The sequence below is a fragment of the Curcuma longa genome, chromosome 21 (genome assembly GCF_044706935.1).
Source record: "Curcuma longa cultivar G26 ecotype Majalengka, Jawa Barat chromosome 21, ITB_CL_G26_1.1, whole genome shotgun sequence".
NCBI lineage: Eukaryota > Viridiplantae > Streptophyta > Magnoliopsida > Zingiberales > Zingiberaceae > Curcuma > Curcuma longa.
The window spans coordinates 4,456,682-4,481,801 of record NC_133881.1 but is presented as its reverse complement, the minus strand read 5'-3'; the positions used below and the strand labels follow the sequence as shown (position 1 = coordinate 4,481,801).

The following is a 25,120-nucleotide window of genomic DNA, read 5'->3' as shown; positions in this document are numbered from 1 at the left end:
AAAAACATCCTAGCTAGATAGACTGAGTGTTATATTTTTTTTATTTTATTTTTCTTTATTTTTTGAACTTAAACTGAACCTAAGCTAGATAAGGACAAAGGCTTGACTGACACTTGGCTAACCTAGTACCAGAGTGGGCAAGATATAATACGTTGGAAAAACTTAATCTAGGAGTAACCCACTTGGTCTGCTTAGCTAAGTAAAACTAATTGAAGCTAACTCGCCAAACCCTAAACTAGTTAGACCAAAGTTTTTCATTAGATTAACTAAGTATATAATTTCAAGAATTAATTTTGTCTTAGAAAGTGATCGTTGCTCCGATATCCAAGAAGGTCTTTGTGTCTCGCCACGGCTTGAAATCTAAAACTTGAAATGTATACTTAATTGATCAACGATTAAACTTGAATCTAACTCAAGGTCAATCAAGTCTTAGAATTCCAAATTAAAATAATCAAGAATAAAATTGAACAATCATCTCACACAATCTATAAAATTAACTGATTGAAAATCTAAAAATGAGAGATGGATTTAACACGCAATTAACTAAACTCAAACCTACAAAAATTCATCTAAGTTATTCAATTAATTCAACTTAATTAATTAACATTAAAACAAATTAATTTGCCTTATTCCCATCAATATCCTGAACCAAGTACACAATTTCATAAGCAATAAGAAGAAGAGGGATTGCATATCAGCTAATTTTTCAGAATCTCCTGATAAACCATTGAATATTTCAATTTGGAAGTAGTCAATTCAAAACTTGCGTCGAAACCTCGTAAAAATTGCAAATGGAGCATCCAAAGAAAAGAAAACTCGGATCGAGAATACACAGGATCCTACTTTCAGGAAACTAATCAGTTCAAAACTCATATGAAAACCTTGTATAATAGAAACTGAAGCACCATAAAAAAACAAAGAAAACGTATGTATATATATATATATAGAGAGAGAGAGAGAGAGAGAGAGAACAGTACACACAAAATCCTACCTTTACAAAAGCAAACACTTCAGGAACACATAAGATTTTACCTTCACGGTGAAGTCGTGGACGCTCTTCTCCGTGACAGCGGCGGCATAAGCGACGCCAGGAGTCCTCCTCAGTTTCGTCAAAAAACCGGGGGTTCTGGGAGCGGAATTTAGGATTCCCACAGAGGGCATGTTCAATCCCGACACGAAACCGGCAGAGAGATGGCGGAACGCCGCCGCCGACGGCGCCGGCGTCCTCCTTCCCTGCGAGGCGCCGTGGAGGGACGGGTTGGCATAGCAGAAAGTGGAGGCAGCGGCTCGGAAGGCCATAGGAATCGAAGTCGATCGCCCTCCCAAAATCGATAAGATTCGCGGAGTCCGAATTTGGGGTTTCGATCCAAAATAAAGGGATACGGTTCGGCAGTAACGACTGGAGACACGAATTAGGCAGCTTCGTCCGTGTCGCCCAGTCCCAGACTCCCAACGATCCCCACCCAGGGACCACCAGCTTCTCGTTCCAGAAGGCGTGACTTGTTCGGTGTTCCAGTGGGTGGAAGCTCGCGAGTCCACGTCACTCACGTTGCCCTTCGCCCTCCGCCAGGAGTTCGGCGCGAATATCAACCGAATGCACAGGTGGCAGTTCAGGATTGACGGAGTACGAAACTGCGTTGGGACCCACCACGTGCCTCATCCGATAACGACCCACAATCACCACCGGGTCATTTTTTACACCCACGCAAACCGGTCCGGTCCAACCATAAGAACCGCCTCAAATGAGCAAAATTAAATCGAATTTTTAGTCATAATTAAACAAATAAATTCATTTCTATAATCCTTTTTTTTCCTATGAGAGAGATGAATCGACGGACGAATAGGATCCACGCAATTGGGAGGATCGGATCCTAATCCAATTCCGAGCCAGTTTCATTTGTTCATCGACACGTGTCCGCTCAGTCGTATATTTGTTTGTCAAGAAATTTAAATAGATAATCCATTTATCATCGCAATTATTTTTTTCCAATTAATTGCGGCTATGAAATGTATTAACAAATTCCGACGACATTATCCATAAAATTTTAAATCCTCAGTTTTATGGGCCTAGATTCTCGCACAAAATAATTTATTGATTTTAAAATTAAATATACAAAATCTGATTTCCTACTTCATTTGGATATTAGTGGTCTTCACCATATTATTTTAATTTATCATTCTCTTTGACAAAAGATAAAATCTATCGTCTATATATATGATTTCATACGATTAGTCTTACAATCATAAATGATGAAGTAAATTGAGAAGTTATAGTTGACTACTACAAGGGACCTCATTACTTCGGCTTCATGAGATTCAACCCTTGTCCACTTCAATAAGTCTGGTCCTGTACTAATCAACTCTCCGAAGGTCATGTCCGGGGGCTAATTTATCATTCTCGCATGAATGGAAGGAGATGCCGATTCAATTGTCCAATCTTTCATTTGCTTGGAATGAAAATAAAAAGAGGAAATTGTATATTTATGGATAAAGTACTTAGACAAACATACGTAATAAAGGATCTGAATTTTAATTTTAGTAAAAATAAATATTCTGAAGGTAATCTATATAAATTGTATTTTAAATTTATATGATAAATGAATCATAAAAAAATATTTACTTTCAAGATTAATCAAGTGAAATTTAAATATCTAACTTATCAAAAAAGAAAATTACATAAATTATCAAAAACTTGAAAGGTCAATATACAATAAAATTTTAAAAGCTAAATGAGCCAAGTCAATCATACAACACAATATTAAATTGTTGCTCATGTTATATATGTTCACCACTAACACGATAATTTAGGCCCAAGAGAGCCTTTACACAAACTAAAAAGGAAAATTATATTATTCTCTTTACTTTGTTATATTCCTTCTTTAGTCGTTAAAGGAATTGTTCACTGTTTTGACAAGTCTTTAAAATTTAGAGACCGGTAAAATGATAATTTTAAAAGTGGCGGAGGTTTGTTTAAAAAATAATGAATTAAAAAACAAAATAATTGTGCGGTAAAAATTTAAAAGGAACTCTTTTTTTTATTATGTCAAAAGGATTATCCTATTTATAAAAAGAGTTATCATATTTTTTATTATTTAAAAATGATATCTTTATTTCATTATTGTTGTTATAGTGTAAATTACTCTAATTTACTCCCATAGGTGTGATGTAACTAAAGGAGTAATAAGAAGATGAATATTTTAAAGATTGACTTATCTTATTGGATAGACAAATTAGGAGAGAAGAATGTCTAAAAGTCTTACACTTAGAGAATCAAAAATAAATAAAGAATTTATTCTAATATGATCAAAATTATTATAATAAAATATTATTATATTAAAAATGTCTTTGTCAACTTTAATAAAATTATTCAAATTTAACTAAAATTATTTTTACTTAGTGAAAGCTATTTTCAATATTATCATAATAATTATAATCTATACCATAGTTGTCATATGAATAAAGGCATTTTTTTATGATGTGCAACTTTTTTATAATTATATAATATTCTTTTAATTTTTATCCAAATTAAATATTTTTAAAATTATTTAGACGAACATTTTCAATAATTCTAAACTTACCGGGGTTTTAGTGCATAAGTTTCAAAACTGCTGGCTTTTCAGTTCCTAATTATCGTGGATTATTCTAGAGAAACCCAGAAAGGGTAATCATGGCGCGGCGCCTTCTGTTACCGTAGACGGCGACGTACCTTCCCGCCGCAGTAACAGCTGCAAAGCGAGAGGAGAAATACCGAGTCGAGATCCAAATCTCTCCGAGGGTTTCCTCCTTTGTTCGATTGATTTTTTGTGATTTGAGAGTTCTGGTGGTCGTCAGGTCGTGGTTCGAATTGGTGTGGTGATTTGTAGCGGATGGAGATGGAGATGGCTGGGTTCTCTTCGAGGAAGGCGAAGAGGAAAGAGCTGGAAGAGTTTTACTACGAAGAGATGGGCCTCCCGCTGTCATGTCCTGCTACGAAGATTAGGAGACTGGTAAAACGGTCTTCTGATTCGGCTCTTTAGTTGGAAGTTTGTCTTGCTTGTTTTTTTTTTTCTAGGTTCTGATTATGTTATTCAGTTAATTTTTGCATAAACAATTTTGAGGGAGAAACAAACTATCTTATTTCTTTAAAAAGAAATATCTTATTTCTTTCACCATCAGGCGAATGCATGCTTTTGATGTCTAGTTGAATAGCTTTATGGATTATCTGAGAAGTATCTTACTATGTAATGTGGATAAAATACCTAGTGCTTCGACTATTAGATCCAAGACGGTAGAGACAAGCATGTGTAATAGAGATTGATATGAGGGATCACAACAGAGCCAGTTTAGAAGTGACACAGGTTAAGAGGAAAAGAGATAGTGTAGCAGAAAATCGTTGAATTTACTAATGGCTGAACAAATTATGGCAAGAAGGCATTAGAAGGGCATGCACTTTTAGACTCTAAAAGGGAAGAGACTCTGGGGAATTAATTCAATTTGTGTTGAATGTGCTTTGATTGTTCTTATCATAATAAAGTTATCAAATACAAATTTTTAAGTGCAACTTCATAGCACAAGTATTAGTAGGGTTCAAAAATATGTTGGTTAAGAAACATTTGAATTCACTTTGATATTCAAGGTTATCAAGTATCAACATCCTATAGGTTTAGTTTCTTGTCTGCGGTATGTTTCGATGACCTTAAATAACCAAAGTAGATGTTCTCTTTCTTCCATAAAACATACATAGGTGAGCATTCATTTTGCTTGAGATGAGTTGGCCTTTAGTCATTAGGTGCCAAAGGGATTTTAGAAAATAATTTGTAAGGGACACTGCTTGGTACATTCTCTTGATCCTTATTTGAAGATCTTCTCTGACATGTTGAGGACAATTGAAAACCATGGCCTCATCATATTCTTCCCTTCTTTTATCCAATTACTTCAGGTCCATTTCAACCTGAATGAATAAATTTATAGGACAATCAGTTTGCATATTTTTATTATTATCATTGTGAGGCTTTTTCCTTTCAAACTTTTGAGGTTGGGTTCATGAATCTTATCTCTCCATTCATCATTACACTTGATGCTAGGCCATATATCACTAGTGATATCCAGGCCTCTTAAATCATGTTTTATAAATTAAATCTTCTTTGGTCTTTTCTACATCTTAAATCTTCAACTCTGGTTGATTTAACTAGCGTAACTTTATAACTATAGTATTTTATTTTAATCTTTATTAAAGTATTAGTTGCAGAACTGCTACTGGCAATTCAGTCAGGTATAAGTGAAATATGCCTGCATCATACAATCATGCATGTTCCTGCACTATAACCCTGTGATTCTCTGAGATTTGCCAATCTGTGTGTCCTGATCCTAATGAAGTGCATATTGATCTAAATATTATTATTAGTTGAACTATTGTTTAGAAATGATACACATTCCTTTGATAGCTTTTCTCTTTGTTTAGTGTAGTACTTCATCAACTATTACTGTGTTTCTTATGTTTTCTCCCTTCCAATATTGTAATGTTTACAATTTGTTTTTCTAGGATGCCGACATGCTCTCTGCGATGGAAAAGAATGATACAATCACTGTGCCCACACTTAGCAATCTGCTGCCAAAGGAACAATTGCAAGACATGGAAATTGTTCCGACAACATATCATCCTAACGAGGAGAGATCTTTAGTTATATATAACACTCCTGAAACCTCACCAGTATTACCTGCTGATAAGCCAATGGTTTCTTTTAGAATGAGCTCAAATCTGATTCATGAAATCAAAAGTAAGTTCTCACGGTCCAAATTATGAATAGACAGTAATGAATTCCCTAATCCTTTATCAGGTACAATAATTGGAATATTTTTTCCATTGATCCAATATTCTTCAGCTGATTTATTTTGATGTCAATGTGCATCATCTCACGGAAACTTGTTTCTTGGTGTTAAGTGAGTATTCGATCATAGGGTTATCAGATTAGTTTCACAAAAAGATTGGATATCAGACAGTAGGTTCAACTATCTAGTATCATTGGATGTTATATGGGTCCAAGTGCTATCTCTCAGTTAGCATGGCCAAAACATATTGTTTTGGACAGTGGGCATGGATAAATTGCTTAATTTCAATGGTATCAGTTGGCATAGGTCTTGTCTCAACTCATATTGGTTGAGACATGAAGATTTTTTTCCTAACTCAATTGGCGTAGGTCTTGTATCAATTGGCATGTGCTTCATTTTCCAGTCACATGGTGTGGATGAAACAAGAGGGAAGGGGAAACATCAATTAGAACACCATCAACTAAGTGACCATGAAGTAGGAGAGATTGAAATGCATCTATTTTCTATGATGATCTATAAAAAAAAAATAGCAGTCTGGTGTATCAAGCTCCCACCAATGCATGGTTCCGGTGGAGGGTTGGACCATATTAGGTCTATTGTATGCAACCTTGCGCTACATTACAAGAGGATGCTTTCGCGATTCGAACTCATGACCATTGGGTCACATGACAACAATTGTTGCGCCAAGGCTCCCCTTCATCTATTTTCTATGATTATATCTTTTCAAATTTCAATTGTTCCCGGTTCAAGCCCAACTCCTATTAGTTAACTTAGATATACTTATAGACATGTGAAAAAATAATTTCAATACCAAATGTCTTTTTAACTTGGATATTGGAAATTTATTGGATTGTTCTCATTATGAGACTACAAATCTAAGGTATTCATTTGCACAACAGTGATTTTGCTATTATTAAGATATTAATCATTAGTTGAATATTTGTAGTATTTCTATAACTTGTTACTCTAAGGTGTAATCTGATTAACTTTCTAATTATTATTGAATATATTATATGATTAAAAGTATTTGAATTGTGTTTTCACCTCATTTTGAAGTGTGCCAAAACTTGCAAAGTATTAGCACGACATGATACTTCTTAGTATGAAAATCCAGCATCGAAAGATACTTGCACCTTGTTTTTTTTATAAGTCTATTCACTAATGATACGAATAAACTCTTATTAAGTAGATTCAAAACTAAATATGCAGTTGTAATCGAACAAATTCTCTGCATCTATCATTAGCATCATCTTTGACCATGCTTCACTTTGCTGCAGACAAATTGTTCAAGATTCAGGATCAAACTATCTTCAACATGGACGACAAGGTAGCTGCATCCAATGACTCCCTAGCATTGGTTCCTTGGGTTCCACAGCAGGAATCTCTCAATTCTTACGAGTTCACTGCCACTCAATTCAGTGATCCACAACATGACCCAATGGAATCTGAACAAGCTGAGGCAGTTCTCATGGAAGTCGAAGAAAACAAAGAGCAATCAGGGACTAATGAATTGGAAGCAAATGCGCTCCAGCAATGGCAGCAACATTGTATGACTTCTAAGCACTTGCCTAATACACCAAATCCTATAATATGGTAACCTTGAAGAGGAACAGAGGTACTGATCATTTTTTCTTATAGTTGAATTCTGAAGGTGTTCATATCTCTTTATAGTGCTAATAAATTCATTAGTGAATTGCTTGATCAAAATCGATGAAATAGTAATTGTCTCGTGAAATCAGTAATAAATTACCAGTATATTCTTGCTAATCTTTGTTGATGAAACTCATTAGGCGATCATCTTTGTAGCTTCTCATGGAAGTTGAGGAAAGCAAAGAGCAAGCAGGAGTCACTGGATTGGAAGTGGAAGGGCTCCAGCAATGGCAGCAACATGGCATGGCTCCTCAGTACTTAGTTAAAAAAAAACATACCTAACCCGATAAGATGGTAATACACTGATGAATGGAGGTATCCATTAGTTTTCCTTCTGGTTGGATTCTAACATGTTTCAATCCCCTTCTGAGTGCTAGCTATATAGATTTGCTATAGCAAAGGAAGTGAAATAGTAGTCCAGTGAAGTCAGACGTGTCTATTCTTGCTAATCTTCTTTTACTAAACTTTACGAATACTATCATCTTTTGTGGTTTGAGTTTGATGGATTTGCAGGCTTCATCGAGATCTTGTAATCGAACCTGAATTTACAAATATAAATTGATTAGTATCTGACACGTGTATTTTTTATTTTTATTTTTAAAGTGTGTTTCTAGTGGGCAATAAAAAAAAGAAAATAAAGCGAGAGAAAAAATCAACGCATAGCGTTTCTTATCTTTTGTTGTTAAAAATATCAAAAACATGTATTTTCGTTTAAATTTCATTTTATAAATATTTTTGTTCCAACTTTAGCTACAACATGTAGTTGAAATTGTTTTCAGCTGAAGAACTTATCAAAATTATCTGCAAGGAGTCCAAGACATTCAAGTTCGTGATGAATAATGGTATAAATATAATGGTCGGAAGGGATTTGGAGATCACTTTTAATTAATTTAATTTAATTTAAAAGAAAAGAGTATGAAAGGGAGAGGAAAGAGAGAATGCATGCCACCGAGATAAGACAACGACTCCAGCTGCAAATAAATAGAAGACACGTGAATATGATAACACTGAGAGGACACGTGTGCTCTAATCTTATCACAAATAAGTTTGAAACAATTTATAGGGAATAAAATAAATTAAATAGGTTGATCATCATGATTTATCACTTTTTTAAAAAAATACTATAGGATTGATATTGATATTGAAGGGCACAATGTTTTTTTACCTTTTTATCATAAATAGTTGAGTGGAAGAGTGCCATTAGTAAAAGATCTCTTTCATCGCCATTAATGTTGGCAGAGTTTTAGCCGTTTGTTCATCCGCCTCAACTCAGCGGGAGTGATTGGCGATGCAAACTAAGCTAAGCAAAATATCCATAAGTTCTCACTCACACTTTTGTATCATCTAAGCCGGTCTTATTCAGTCAAAATCAATAACATAAATCATGCACCTAGCACCTGTTGGCACCACCTGTTCACATGCAAATTATTATTGGATGTGGGATTAAGAATATGTTTCACACTCTTAGCTTGAGATTCCTTGGGCTAGATACAAACACATTTAGCAAGTTGCATGTTTGTATTATATTGCAAACACATTGGTTTAATGGGTATTGCATTGCGTGGTTTAATAACAACAATATTAATCTTTGTTACATTGTCTATTTTTCTTCCACAAGGGACTAAATAAAATAACAAATAATAAAATAATAAAAGAACTAGAAAGACTTGTGCTTACAAATGTTTCATTACTTAATAGTGCTTCTGGAAACTCAACAGTTATCTTAGGGAAGGGAAGGTATTTTGGTGAGTATTTTTAAGATGCTTTATTCAAAACATGGGGAGTGATTCTAGAATTGTTATACATTTTGGAGGTAAGTGAAATTACCTCTTCTATATGTGTGGACGGATCTGACCTGAGAGTTCTGTTCCGGTCACTCGCTTGCCTTCCCCAGAGACTAGTGCCGCCTCTGGATCCCCCTTCTGCTCCGATCCCCAGCATCGGAGACGCGAGGCGATCTCCGACGGTCTTCTTCCATCGATCTGACAGGTTGAAACGCGAGGTCACGGCAGTGAACGCGGTGGAGGCGGTGGGGGAGAGAACCGCAGTGGCGTCTCGTCCTCTGCTGGACATTGACCACTGCGTGAACTCGTAGCCCTAGATTTTGCTAGGGTGGCCTGATACGATCCATCTTCGGCCCAACAATGTGGAGGCTCAAGATCGCGGAGGGTGGCAGCCCCTGGCTGCGGACCACCAACAATCATGTCGGAAGGCAGGTGTGGGAGTTCGACCCGAGCCTCGGCACGGCCGAGGAAATCGAGGAGGTGGAGAGGGTACGCGAGGCTTTCCGGGAAAGCCGGTTTGAGAAGAAGCACAGCTCCGATCTGCTTATGCGGTTGCAGGTACGAGGTATAGGTCAGAAATATAAAAGGTCCTAAATCAGATGGATTTGTTATTAATCCAAATAGTGGGGCATCAACATTCAGGGATAGGTTTTATAATTTCCACAATATATTTACATCCAATTTTTTGAAATAGGAATTTGGAAACCGTCTACAGTGTACTAGACAATTATAGAAGTTTCGGAACTTATTTTCTCATTCTTGAAATGCGAAGGTGAGATTTTTTTTTCATAGGACGTCATAGTAGGTTTGTGTACGATTGTAGAAGATTAAGAACTGGAAACATTTACATAGAAAGCCAAAGGAACTAAAAAAGGAATAATAGTTTATTTCATTGCATAACAAAAAAGAAATGAAAAGGAAAGACAACCTGGTATCCGTTATGTTTATTATACGCTGCAGCAAAAGGTGGAATTTGCACGGTAGGTTCCACGACTATATGTGAGAAGGTAAATCGAGAAGTTGTAGTTGATCACTACAGGAAAGGCATTGCCTCGGCTTCCCCGAAATTCGACCCTTCCCATTGCAGTAAGTCTGTCCCACAGTAACCAACTCAATCATGTCCCAGGAGCATTATGTTTATTATACGTGATTATATAGCAAAAGGACCTGATTAATGCTTATTTTACTCTATTTGGCTAGAGCCTAGAGGAATTGGTTTATTGGGTATAATCTAATATTTGAACTCAACTTTCAGCAAGTATATATATATATATTTTGGGTGAAAAGCAACTTTTTAAAGATGTTATCCTCTCTGAAAACAAAATAAATGACACCTTAATTTGAGTACTTTATTTGGTATAACCCAAACTTCGACTCCACCATTCAGTTAATCATTTTTACTTTTTTTTTAAATATGTCCATAGGTCTTTCACGGCTTGAAAGTAATGGCGCTGTTATTTTATTAAGCTGCTGAAGTGCTAATTCTCAGACAAACTTATTTTTCTTTTATGGAGACAATTTGTAGTTATCATTTTCTTTGCTTTAGTGCAGTTTGCAAAGGAGAATCCACTTGAAACGGACTATTCTATCATCAGGATTCAAGATGACGAAAATGTCACAGAAGCAACTCTGGAGACTGTCTTAAGAAAGGCCATTAGCCGTATTTCTACTCTCCAAGCACATGATGGACATTGGCCTGGGGATTATGGTGGTCCAATGTTTCTTATGCCAGGATTGGTATTTTTTTGAATCTTTTGATAAGAAAAATTATAAGAGCTTAACCCTTCTTTCTAGTTTATGCTTCTGCAAAAAATTTTCCTTGATTGTTTTTATGTGAATGCTTTACTTTTTTATGAAAACTCAACTTATTAGTCTTTTGGAATGCCAGTGCAAGCTTGAATTTTGGCAATGATGTGAGTTTTATCAGACAAGATACACAATCTGAATATCTCATATCAGGCGATTGCTAACTTTATGTGCTTTGATTTGTTACCTGCAGATAATAGCTTTACATGTTACCGGAGCTCTAAATACTGTTCTGACACTTGAACACCAGAAGGAGATATGTCGTTATCTGTACAATCATCAGGAATCATATTCTTTCCATTTTTTTTGATAAAATTGATCTAGAATTTCTTTGCTTAGTTGTGATTGAGCTGGTTTCTTTTCTTTTCTTTTTTAATGTATTGCAGAACAGAGATGGAGGGTGGGGCTTGCATATTGAGGGTGAGAGTACTATGTTTGGTTCAGTGTTGACTTATGTTATTCTAAGGTTGCTTGGCCAAGAACCTGATGATGGAGATGGGGCAATGGAAAAAGGGAGACAATGGATCTTAGACCATGGCACTGCAACTTGCATAACATCATGGGGAAAGATGTGGCTATCGGTAGGTAATAGTGTCTTTCTTGTATTAATTTTTTATTAATTAAAACTTGACATCCATGTATTCCATAAGTCAAAGACAGTTGTCTCAGTAAACAACTCAGTATTTCTGGGTTGATTCACTAGTCACATGCTTTGCTTCCATCAAGGTTCTTGTCACAGAAACATATGGTAATACTTAACCTGATATCTCCCTTCCATCAAGGTTCTTGCCATAGAAACATATGGTAATGCTTAACCTGATATCTCCATTGGTAGGATGGACAAGGAGTTTTTTTCACTGCTTTTACTCTATTTGTTAGTTATGTCGCATATACATTAGAAGAGCCTTGATTCTTGTGCACTGAATTTCATATAGGTTCTTGGAGTGTTTGACTGGTCTGGTAACAATCCTTTGCCACCAGAAATGTGGTTACTGCCATACTTTCTACCTGTTCATCCAGGTATATATTTTTTATACTACAATATGAGTAGGATATCTAATTTAAATCAAGAAAAGGATTTAAAAGCAAAAAAAAATTGTCTTACAGAAAGCTGAATTGTAATTGGTAGTTTTTTTTTGTATTGTGGAGCATGTTGGGCACTCACCTACTGCCTAGTGCTACAGTAGTAAATAAGAACACATATGATTACTTTTGTCCATGGAAATTGAACTTCAGTTATGACTGATTTCCGAACACAAGCAAAGTGATACTAAGATCATTTCAATTGTTAGAACTGATTTTGTAACTCTTCATACATTCACAAGAATATATAATTTATCACAGGCAATGCACTTCCTATATAGTTTTGTTTGCAGGCCATGACCCTATTAGGTAGAAGTAACTTCTTTGTGACTTGAAATTTGAAGTGCGAATTTTCTACATGGAAATCCTAACTATGTTCAAGTTACATGTAGCTAAATACATGTAACAGTAACTATGTCCCCAACTTATCACATGAAAATTGCATTACTATGTAACAGTAAATTTATGCATAGTTAATTCTTTTAACTATTTTTATCAGAACTCCATTATCTCTGAATTTGGGTTCCTTACCTTTTTATGAATTTCAATAAACTTTCTGTATGCTTTTTATACCTTTGCCTAAACTTTAGCAGTATTACACATCATCACAGATATTTGTTCATGCAACTGGTAGTGATGAAATTGAAATTCTTGCCAAAGAAAACAAACAGAACACAACACCCATTCTATTTTGAGATCGAGCATCCATTTGACTTTTCTGTTTGGAGCACTGGACCTTCTCTACTATGTTTATGCCTTCTGGTATTTTCATCAATGTTTTCTATTCATAGAGACTGATGACATGGAAATAATGATAGAACACAATGCCAATTCAACTTTGAGATTGACCATCCATTTGATTTTTTTCTGCTTGGAGCACTGGATCTTCTCTACTATTTCTATGCCTGCTGGTAATTCATCAAGGTTTTCTATTCATAGCTACTGATGACATGGATATCCATAAACATTTATCATTGTGATCATTAAGTTGTGTAAGTCCCAACTATTTGAGGGCTGACTACAATGATGTTATTCCTCTGTTTGGTTTGGGTAGGGATAACTAGATTCATCAGGTAGTTTGAGTAGGATGCAGCAAATAAATATCTTTCAAACAAGTGAAAACAAGAAATAGCATTAACAGAAGGCATCATCCAAACTCTAGTCATGGCCATTTGTTTTGTCTTTTTTTTTTTTTTTTTTGCATTTATGTATAGGTTTCGTTTATATCAGCAATTTTCATTTCCAAACTAGATTGACTATGTGTTCAAAGGCAAACTTCAACATGTATTCTTGTTTACAGGACGAATGTGGTGCCATTGCCGGATGGTTTACTTGCCCATGTCATATATATATGGGAAGAGGTTTACTGGCCCAATTACACCCATAGTCTTATCATTAAGAAAGGAACTATTCAATTGCCCGTATGACCAGATAGATTGGAATCAGGCTCGTAATGCGTGTGCAAAGGTTTGCAATGCTTCTACTATCATGCTGTCCTAAGTCCTCTCTAATTGGATATACTTTCATTATGCATGTTTTTGCATCATGCTTCTACTGCTGTATTTGCCTGAGTACTGACTAAGCGGACCTGCTGTTATCGTGCATGTCTTTGCATCTTTATCCTTATATTATAGTGGTGATACAATATGTAAATGTGTTATGTGTCACAGAAGAACCTATAATTCAGAGGTTGTGTGATCCTCACAATGGATTACTTCGTTCTGTCCAAATATATGTTGAAGACACAAAGTGAGTCCGATAACTCATTACAAATGAAGTGCAAGAGTGTGTATTAGCAATTGATAGCAAAGGTTAACTTCTCAAATGGTTCCTTGTGGCAATTGGCTATTAGCATAGTGAGTCATACTGATCACAGATCTGGCCTCTTTGATGCATTATTTGGTAGCATAGGGATATGCACACATTTCATACTTTTTTCATGTCCCAAACTACATATCTTTGCTTGATATTAATCAGTGGTAGCATCCTGAATCCCTGTCAGATAATGGGTTTCTTATAATGCTTTCGTATCAAAGAAGTTATTATCTTGGTGTATATTATGGAAGTAGCATATGTATTGTTGTGCACCTTGTAATTGTATTTTGTTGATATGTGCTGAGAATGCTAGTTCATTGATTCTGAATCTCATTGTATCTTGTTCCAAGTTATCTATGGACTTGAAAATTGATTTGACTAGAAGTTGTCTTCTCCACATTTGTCCTTACTCCTCCAATTGTCTTACTTGGCAGACCTTTTTGGATGTAATTTAGGCTCCTCCCAACCAAGTCTCATGGGCTCATGGCTGCTTGTCCAAGCATCCTGAGTTTTCCAGCATAAAATTGGTTCATGGATAACAACTTGGAAAGCCAGACACTTTCCTAATGAAGGACACCTCGTCTATATATATCAACAGTGCTCTCTTAGCTCTTCTAAAATTTCCAAAATGGGCAATTTATCGAATTGGCTCATCCTCTGCCCCTCTGGGTTCATATCAGGAGCACTTATTTTTCTTTTTGTCCATGGTCAATCTGAATGACTTGGATCATTTAATTAAATGCCCGTAGAATTGCCCTCCTCTCATAATGGTGGCAGCATTTATTTCACTATCTCTTCCCTCCTTAGTCTTGCTTCCTCATGTGACATCATCTAGCTCTTGTCAACTCCTTGCTCTCAATGGCTATAACTCCTGAAAGCTGTCACCTCTCTCATTGCCCATCTTTCATCTCTTGGTGCTGGTAATTCTATCACTTTTTAGGCAGCACAATGGCTAGAAAATGACCTTTCTTGCCTTTTACCATCGAACTTCCTAAGCACATAATTCATTTACCAGAAAATCATAATATAAAACAAAATAACTCTGTAATAGTTGGCTATAACTTGCAAGTTTGGATGCTTGACAGTATGCACTACATGTTTATTTTTGTGGCTCTGATGATTTATATTTCAGGAAGATCTATACTATCCACATCCATTTATCCAAGACATCCTTTGGGCGTCCCTTCATAAAATTGTGGAACCTATTTTAATGCATTGGCCTGGTAGCAAGTTGAGAGAGAAGGCTATTAGCACTGCTATTCAGCATATCCATTACGAAGATGAGAATACTAGATATATATGCATTGGTCCAGTTAACAAGGTAAGTCAGAAATTGTTTAGAGAAGTACATTGCTGTTGATTTCTATTGCAAACCACAAAATTCATTATTGCAATTCACCATAAGTGCATAACAAAAAAGAACACGAAACTATTTCCAGAAGAGTAGATCCAGACCCTGCAGCTTATAAATGGAATATTTGATTGTCATAACCACTCCTTTCTGAGTTACTCACATCTGTTTTATGTGCCTTTTGGATACTCTTTAGTTTGACGCTGCAGAGTTTTTTTAGGTTATGATATGGGTAAACTTTAGTGATAAATGCAGTTAGTTACAAGTGCTGATTGCAATTAGACTTATGAGGTTCTTTGCTATGCTTGTATATCCCTGAAGAACTTATGAGGTCATGTCTAAAATTTGTTACCTCAAGGTCCTCGACTTCAGAAATCTGGATCTCTGTGCATACAAAGACCAAATGTATTGTACCTCATGGTGGTCATCCTATTATCTAGCATATGTAGGACCGGTGCGGGATCGAGGGGGGGGGGGGGGGGTGACAAAGACTTTTACTTGGTTCTTAATCCCCCATTGTTAATACATCTAAGGCCTACGTACTTAAGCAGGAGTCCACTATGTGCATCTTCTTTTCAAAATTTTTTCGGAGGTGAGAGAAACCTTCTTACAGATTTTAAGTATAAACACAAATATAAAGTAAGACACATATACTTAAAAAATATAAGCAAGTTTGTTGGACCGATCTGGAAGTCCTGAGTGCTACACACCCTCCTGGGGCTTCCCTGATCATAGAACTTTGAGCGTTGATTCAAGCATGAAGAAGAAGAGTAGTCGAGAGTTGGAAGAGTTAATTCTTAAAGCTCTAATCGTGGGTGTTTAAAAAGACCTTTCCGAGCGCCTGGATTCCTTTTTGAACGCTTCGGCTTGACTTGATCCGATCTGACACTGTCAGACTTTATCTCTGTTGCTACGACTTATCCTAGTTCAAGCGCTTGGAACCATTCGGAGCACTTGGACCTTCCAGGCGCGTGGAAATGATTAGGGTGCTCGGAGTTATTCCAGTCTGGTTCGATTTTCGTTCAGTCCAGTTCCCTTCAGGCTTGATTTGGTCGCATCTGTCTGTTTCCTTAGTCTTGTTTTCAGCTCTAGGTTCCTGCAAGACATACAACAAACAAGCTAGCCTAGCCTACTCCTATAAGTCTTCCTGACCTACTAGGCATACCACCTAAGGGTCACTCCTTTGAGATTTTCTTTTGCCAAGCCTCCGGTCACCCTTTACCTGCTTGGACTTCCTACTCAACTGTGATCTTGACTCTCAAGACTTTTTGCTATACCTCCGACCTTCGACTCTGTCTAGACTTCCGCCTGGTGTCCTCAACCCTCAGGGCTTCTTGCTCGATGTCCTTGATCTGTCGAGACTTTCGCCTAGTCTCTCCGACCAGGACTTCCTTGCCCAATCCCTCGGACCAAAACTTCCTTAACCAATCCTTTCGACCAGGACTTCTTTGCCTAGGCTCAATTAGGACTTTGCCTTGCCTAACTTTTAGTTAGGACTTCCTTTGTTAGTCATCTAGTTCTGATTAGACTCTTCTTGAATTCTTTTTGCTAATTATGACCTAACTAGACTTAGTTCACATCCAAACATCAAGTTCTGTTTGGATCAACCCTTGGTCAATCTAACTAGACATAGGTACATTGTTAAACATCGAAATCCTAGAGATTGATTGCACCAATTATCTTTCCTTTTTAATGTTTGACAATTTTCTTAAGTTAGGTATAGGTCATAGGGTTTAAATCAAACGAAAGGCTCACTAGATTTCACCAACTTATATTTTCCTCTCCCCCTTTGTTATATATCAAATAGATTAGTTCTTGAGGGGTTATATCACAAATGAAGAGGTAAACAGATGTTCAACTTTAGGCATTCTCTCCCCTAATATTCTCCTTAGGTTTACACCAACAATCAATAGGGTCTTCCATTGGTCAAGACTTATATTCTAATCCTTTTTGAAAGATCATTGTAGATTTCAAAAATATTTTGAAAATGTCCTTTTTGAAATTGCCTTTCAAAATATTTTCAAAATTATTTTGGCAAAGAGATTTTCAAATATTTTGCAAAGCATAATTTTTTATTAAAAAATAATTTTTAAAATAATTTTTAACAGGGTTTCAATGATTTGCAAAATTAATTTTGAAAAGTATGGTTGATTTTTCAATAAAGACTTCCTCTTAATCTGACACTTCTTTAGGACTCCTTGTTAACCACAAGGAAAGCTTCCTATGTGTCTTAGGGGTTAATCCAAATCAAAAGAACAATTAAAGTATATTTTTCAAAACGTTTTTCAAAACATGAATTTTCAAAAATCTTTCAAAGGAATTTTGAAAGCTTTTTTGAAAAATTGTGTAAAGTATTGAAGAAAATTTTGAAAAAGATTTTACAGAGAAAAGATGTTTATGATCTTTCAATTAGGACCTCTCCTTAACTGGGCATTCCCTTAGGATATCTTTGTTAACCACAAGGAATCTGTCTATATCTCTTAGGGGTCTAGAATTAGTATTGACCTAGAGGTTTTGTGTCTACATGTGGGTCAACAATCAATATTTTAAAAGATATAAATTTTTGAAAACATCTATATATTACATTCAATCAAGCATGAAATTTCAAATAAATATCAATTTTTCAAAAATAATTTTAGGAAAATAATTTTATAAATTTTGAAAATATTTAAAATTTTTTTAATTTAATGGTTCTTATCATTTCACCCATTTTAAGTGTCTCAGTATATAACATACAAGGTTGCCTTATGAGTTTTGTGAGGTGATTTGTCAATTTTGCTTAATTTAGACTTTAGGTTTGCATTGTAAGATTGTTTGACCTTGTGTTACATTCAAGTTCAATTGTCAGTTAGTTAAGTGTACATTTCAAAAATTGACTTCCAGGTCGTACCAAGGCAAGAACCTTCTTGGTTATTGGAGCAACGACTACTTCTTTAGACAAAGTCTTTTTAAGAAATTATGTACTTAACCTACTTTAAAACTCTAGTCTAATTAGTCTAAAATGTGACGAGGTAGTTTCAATTAGTTTTACTTAATTTTTGTTACACGAAGCATTCTGTGCATATCATGTATAGTAGTACTTTACTGTGAATCACTCATCTAGAGTTTAGTATAGTGATTAAATTGAATAAGAATAAAAAAAATTGAAACCTTTTTTTTTTTGACCAACATTGTAAAGGTATTATAATTTTGTTCAACAATTGTTTGTAAATACTGTTTTTTTCTGCAACTTCATCTATATAGGTACTTAATATGCTTTGTTGCTGGATTGAAGACCCAAATTCGGAGGCATTTAAGTTACATCTTCCGCGAATATATGATTATCTATGGGTAGCTGAAGATGGAATGAAAATGCAGGTTTGTTAGATTACTCAATGCATTAACTCTTATTAGTTTTTACTTCCTAAAATCATATAGTGCCCCATTATTGTATGTCGTACCTTTTGTAAGTACTAATGAAGCTGTTGCCTTATTGTTAACTTCGCAGGGTTATAATGGTAGCCAGTTGTGGGACACAGCTTTTACTGTTCAGGCAATTATGTCAAGTAATCTTTCTGAGGAATTTGGTCCAACACTTAAGAAGGCTCATGAATTCATTAAATTTTCACAGGTTATCATTTTTTTTACTAAAATTTTGTGCGTATTGCTCTATTCATATGTTAGTATATTAAGTTACCACTTCTGATTGGAAGGTCCTTGAAGATTGCCCTGGTGAACTTGATTTTTGGTACCGCCACATTTCCAAAGGTTCATGGCCCTTTTCGACTGCAGATCATGGGTGGCCCATCTCAGATTGCACATCAGAAGCACTTAAGGTAACTCCTATATTCTTTTGTCGAGCAAAATCTCTTGATGTTTTGATGCTAATGTTTCTTCTGCAGGCAGCCCTCTTGTTATCAAAGATTTCTCCACAAGTTGTTGGTGATCCAATTGAAGCAAGGAAGCTTTATGATGCCGTTAATGTCATCCTTTCACTAATGGTAACAATATCAGAAACTGATGCAAAAAGTTAATGGTAACTTTTTTCCTAATTGCAGTTATGTTGCAGAACAAGGATGGTGGTGTTGCTACTTATGAACTTACAAGATCCTATGCATGGTTGGAGGTAAGTTGTCCTAAAACAATCTGTTTCTGTTGTTTTATGGATATGTTTTAATCATGTATCTTGAGTTTGTTTGTAGAAAAAAAATAATTCACTTTGGACAAAGAGAAGTTGGTCCTTGTCGTTGAAGTTGTTAATGTTCTAAGTAAATTGAGGCATAGAGGTTATTTTAGACCAGGATGGATGCAACCTGCATGTGCTGACGAAACACGAGCACTTATGTAATGTTAAAGATGTCAAAAATGAGATTTAATTATTTACTAATATTATTATTATTTACGAATTCTTAGATCATTAGTTCAAGGTATTGTTATATGAATTCAAGAACCATACAAACTTTGGATAGTTGAGGTAAGTGTGAGAGGAACAAGACAGCAAAGAATAAAAGAAGTAAACTCTGGCACACATACAAATTTGAGTGGTCTTATTGTATGTTCTTCATTGTTTTTTAAAAGTGAAATATCTTGATTGACTGGTCTCTTTTCTGTTTTTAGAAGAAAGAATTAAATCCATTAGCATTTTAGAGTTGTGTATAATGTGAAAGCTCGTGGGACACAAATGGGATGTACAATTTAACAAAAGATGCTATCTTTAGTCGTTGCCTTTTGGTTTATCAACTCATATTCCTTGCAAGGACACATGTTTATGGAATCTGGACCATAAACCTCATGTTTGGTTCAAAATCATGGTCTTGATGAACCTAATGCCTTCTATATATCACAGAAAGTATTGCTTTGTCTTTTGGATTGGTTCATAAGCACCTAAGGTTTTATCTATAGAACTAGGATATAACTTTATGTGCCAGTCTTCTACCAAAGTCATGCAATCTTCACTACTAAATCCTTTTTCCTCTTACAGATTATTAATCCTGCTGAAACATTTGGAGACATTGTTATTGATTATCCGTAAGATTTCATCACTTCTATTTCTTAATAAAACAATTTATGTCTATTTATTTAAATCAATTATATGTATTTGAAATGCAAATGTGATTTACAGGTATGTCGAATGCACCTCAGCAGTAATTCAGGCATTGACATCGTTTAAAAAGTTATATCCGGGCCACCGGCGAGAGGAGATAGATAATTGTATTAACAAAGCAGCACGTTTTCTTGAAAAGATTCAGCAAGATGATGGTTCATGGTTTGCACTTAATAGTTGTCTATCTCTCCTAAATCCATTTTCAAAACTCTCTTTTGTCATCTTTAAACAAGCCACAAAAGGAAAATCATATTTGGAAAATCTAGTTATCCTGATTAATTAAAAGATTGGCGCAACGGTAAAATTGTTGCCATGTGATCTTGAGGTCACACGTTCGAATTGCGGAAACAACCTCTTGCAAAATGCATGATAATGATAATGCTGTGTACAATAAACCCAATGTGGTGTGACTCTTTTCCGGGACTCCACACAGGCGGGAGCTTCGTACACCGGTGCCCAACCTTATTAATTAAAAGTTTCATCAAGCTGATGAGTTAATTTACTAATTCATGAAGATCCATCTTCCTAATCTATCATTTCCCCTCTCACCTAATCTCTAAACTTAGTTTGGTATTTCCAAGAGGTATTTAAACTTTTCATACCAGACCGCTTGTTATTTCGAACAGGTATGGATCTTGGGGTGTTTGCTTCACTTATGCCATATGGTTTGGAGTAACGGGATTGATTGCTGCTGGAAGGACATATGAAGGCAACTCTTGCATTCAAAAGGCATGCAAATTTCTATTATCTAAACAGCTAGCTTCTGGTGGTTGGGGAGAGAGTTACCTTTCATGTCAAGATAAGGTTAATTCTTATAACCCATTTGTGTTTTCCAGCTTCTTCCATGAATAAGCACACCACCGTATGGTTATAGTTCATTTTTTTTTAGATATTCTCTCTTGTTAACATACATATCATATGGTCATTTTACACATTAGGTTTGTATCTAATAAGTTCATAGCTTCATGCAAAAGAGCACATGAAGGTATTTGAAATTATTTCCTTATCAATAATAGAGGCACATGATTTTGTATTTGGCTTTTGATGAAGCCATTTTTTTTTCAAACAAGAATAGGTTTATTTGTTATTGTAATTTAGTCAGGGATTTGTTATCATTTACTGGGGTTCCAACAAAAACTGAACATTTTAACAAGGGGAAAATTCAATTATGAAGCTCATATTGTTGAGGGGCGAGAAACAAAATCTAGATGATACTCTTGGATAATTTGAGTGTTTATAATCAAGTAGGGAGTAGCCACTGATATGGCTACTTGTTGCCATTTCTTCCTTTCTTTCACCCTTTTTCCCTTTTAATAATGAGATTTCAAATTTAGCTGGATTTTTTGGCAGATCACAAGCCATTGCCTTTATAGATCGTTTCATTTGGCCATCTCACGTCTTTATATATACCAAGATGTTTGTGCATGATTCTTCGCTTATCTTTATATTTGAGGCTTATAATTTGTTCAGCACAATGTTGGTTTATTAGTCCCTAAATAGTTGGGACACCGTTTGGAAGTTTACTTAGAATTGATCAAAATTCTAATTTTTCAATATAAAAGTTTCAAAACAACCTCATTCCAATTCTAATTTATGTAGTCTACAATTTTGTATCTAGTTTCTACATAGGTTCAGTAATCATTTCATTTTCTCTGGATGGTAAATGATTTAGATATTTCTCATATTCTTGTTGAGCAGGTCTACACAAATCTGGAGGGAAACAGGATTCATGCAGTGAATACTGGCTGGGCAATGCTTGCTCTAATTGTTGCTGGACAGGTCAGTTCTCTTCTATTTTTTTCCCCTCTAGACTCACACTGATGGATCCTCGTTCCTTTTCCTTTGGATAAAAGTAAATTTATTCAGAATATTCATGTTGATAATGCGTGACCTTGACTGAAAATGTTAATAGCATTTCAACTAAATTAAATGTAAGGTTGCAAAAGTCTGGAGGAAAATCTGTTCCTTTCACAATTAACTATAGTACTTCACTGTTAGCCATGCAGCTGAACTCTGATCTACTTGTGGTAGGCTACTAGGACTGTAAACGAGCTTGTGAGTTTTCTTTGATCTTTCCCTTTCCTTTACATTTAACTCTATTTGAGGTCTGTAGAATTCAGTCTTTGAACTTGTTCATGCCATCTTAGTTCTCATTTTATCATCTCTTTATACTATACCTAATAGCTCCTAATTGTAGTATATTTTTTTAGCAATTTTTTCTTTGCTAGTAACTTTCCATATCTTCTTAACATTCTCATCTCCACTATATTATTATTTTTAATTGTCCAACACTCTTATCCATACATGTGATGAGTGATATCTCAATTTGCACAATTTTTCCTTTAGCCTAATGATGTAGAGAAAAGACTTATTTGAATTTTTAAATTCCAGTTTTGGTTGTAACAATCATCACAATTTGGTTCTTATTTTTATTCTTCTTCTTTGAGTAGTTTGTTATTTGAATTGGTAGTGAACTAATATGGGTAATTATTTACATAGTCTTTGGCCTGAACCTATATAAACAATGTTGTCTTATCTAGTAGACACACTTTTGAGATAATAATATTGCCACTTTGTCTCTGTATGAGATTTGTTTTCTTGTATGCGAGGGTTTACACCGAATTCAATGTCACCTAAGAGACACACAACAATTACACAAGACTCGAGAAACCTCTCCCTTCCACTTACTCTTTTTATCGGTGACATTTTCTCAAGTACTGTTTTATTAGTAAATCCAAAATGTTAAAACCTCATAAGAATTTACATCCATCCTTTCCAATTATTCCTCTAATTTTTTCTTTTTGTTGTTGTAACTATAACAACAGTAATTAGGGGGTCAAAAACCTGTTTAACTATTTTGTTGCGACACCTTGATTCTTGTGTAGTAAGAGACAATACTTTTTGATTTTGTGTTGAAACAGGGTGAAAGAGATCCAAAACCATTGCACAGAGCAGCAAAGACATTAATAAATATGCAAATGGAGAATGGCGAGTTTCCCCAACAAGTAAGACATCTGTTTTTAACTTTGCAATCGCCAAGCTTTATTATTTCCAATGGCACCACTCTGGTTCTTGCTCATGCATATCTTCAGTTTCAAAAATGTGCCTATAATATGAATATGTTGGTTGAGCAGTTTATTTAATGGTGTACAATTGATGCAAAACTTGAGTATTTGTGAATTTGAATTGATTATATTTTTCCTCCTGTTATCTTTAGTTGTTGAACTCAATCATAAATATATATTTTCTTCTTTTCAAACAAACTAGCTTGTAATTTCCTAAACTAAAAAAAAGTATTTTGTGATGCGAATACAACTTGCTCCATGTGGGAGGCTAAGTTGAGTGGAGAAGAAATTGGATAAGGAGTTCTTAATACATTTCAGTTTTTTTGTTTTAACAGTTTTTTATTTTTCCTTCTGGGTGTGTATCCTTTTAGTGTTTCTCCTAATGCATTTTTATGTTTATTACTTCTTTAGTTTTAATTTCAACAATTTTTACCTTAGCACGATCATTTTTCTTCCATTTCTACATTTTACTAATACTTTTTTTGTTCTTTTATTATACTTTTTTTTGTCTTTTATACTTAATTTTGTTATACATATGAATAACTATGATATGAAAGAAATAAAGTGTAAATATGTAAAATATAAATGATATCTAATGTTATTCTTGGTTAATCTTTCCTGTTGCCTTATTCAAGACTCAGATTTGTTTTATAACCTCTTTTACAAAATGCCCTATAGAAATTTTGAACTGTCAAATTAATATATAGTCTTTTTAAACTAACGCCGTCTCAGTCCCATATCATTCTATTTTGGTAAAAGATTAAGTCATGTGCTCATGTCATTTAGGTGAATTAATGATGTTAATGATTAGGGTAAACAACAACAGTTTAAAAATGAGGAATATTTTGATGGTTTGGAAACTCTAGGGTAATCTGGTGAAATGAAAAATGTCCCTTGTAATTTTTTTCTCTCGACTGGTATGTTGTAATTCACTTTCAGTTCATGGTCGATAGCAAATTTTCTATTGCATGGTTCAGGGACTTTGGTTTGTTTCAATCTTTCACTTTTCTTTTGTGGTCAAACTATGTTTATCTCAATTATTTAGGATCGTTCATCTAAAAGTTGTAAATCCGCAATATTCAATCTCTTCACACTTTGTATGAGCAGGAGATTATGGGAGTTTTCAACAAAAACTGTATGATCAGCTATTCAGCATATCGAAACATATTTCCTATATGGGCTCTGGGAGAATATTACACTCGTGTCTTGTGCCCTAAGGATCACTGAGGCTTTCCTCCTACAAGATTATGATAGAAATAATTGTGATGATAACTAGCATCATGTTGAGCAACTGCAATGGTACTAAGTTCTCTACTCGTGCTGAAATTATTGGATGCTTTTGCACGTAAACAATCTTTTACCTTGATTTTGCTTGTCGAACAAATCTTTGTTTTTGGCCATGAGATGTTTTGAACTTAATTGCTAACCATTTAATCAAACCACTGTTGGTAATCTTTCCCTGCATTCAGTTCACTGATTTGAATAAAGAGAATGAAATAGAAATTTCAAAAGAATGAAATAGTGAACTGTAAAATGATTAGTTAATTCTTCATGTAATTGTGATTGAAATAAATGCTTACCTATATCAGTGATTTGTACATTATCTGAAAAAGTATGTGATTTATAGAAACAGTGTGAGGAATAGTTTTGATCTTGACAAAAGTTTCTCTAAAAA

General features: G+C 35.0%; 1 protein-coding gene and 1 pseudogene across 1 annotated transcript; both read left to right on the top strand.

Moving 5' to 3' along the window:
- The first annotated feature begins 3,672 nt into the window (after window positions 1-3,672).
- On the top strand, window positions 3,673-8,026 carry LOC141815470 (uncharacterized; annotated as a pseudogene).
- Window positions 8,027-9,340: 1,314 nt separating this feature from the next.
- Window positions 9,341-24,925, top strand: LOC141814365 (cycloartenol synthase-like). The gene is made up of 18 exons (XM_074702309.1): window positions 9,341-9,800; window positions 10,794-10,979; window positions 11,242-11,331; window positions 11,435-11,629; window positions 11,984-12,068; window positions 13,432-13,598; window positions 15,079-15,267; window positions 18,541-18,654; window positions 18,785-18,907; window positions 18,990-19,112; window positions 19,179-19,277; window positions 19,346-19,402; window positions 20,258-20,304; window positions 20,399-20,542; window positions 21,007-21,184; window positions 22,079-22,159; window positions 23,302-23,385; window positions 24,553-24,925. The coding sequence occupies exons 1-18, from the start codon at window positions 9,603-9,605 to the stop codon at window positions 24,670-24,672; spliced, it is 2,280 nt and encodes a 759-aa protein (XP_074558410.1). The 5' UTR covers window positions 9,341-9,602; the 3' UTR covers window positions 24,673-24,925.
- Window positions 24,926-25,120: the final 195 nt, after the last annotated feature.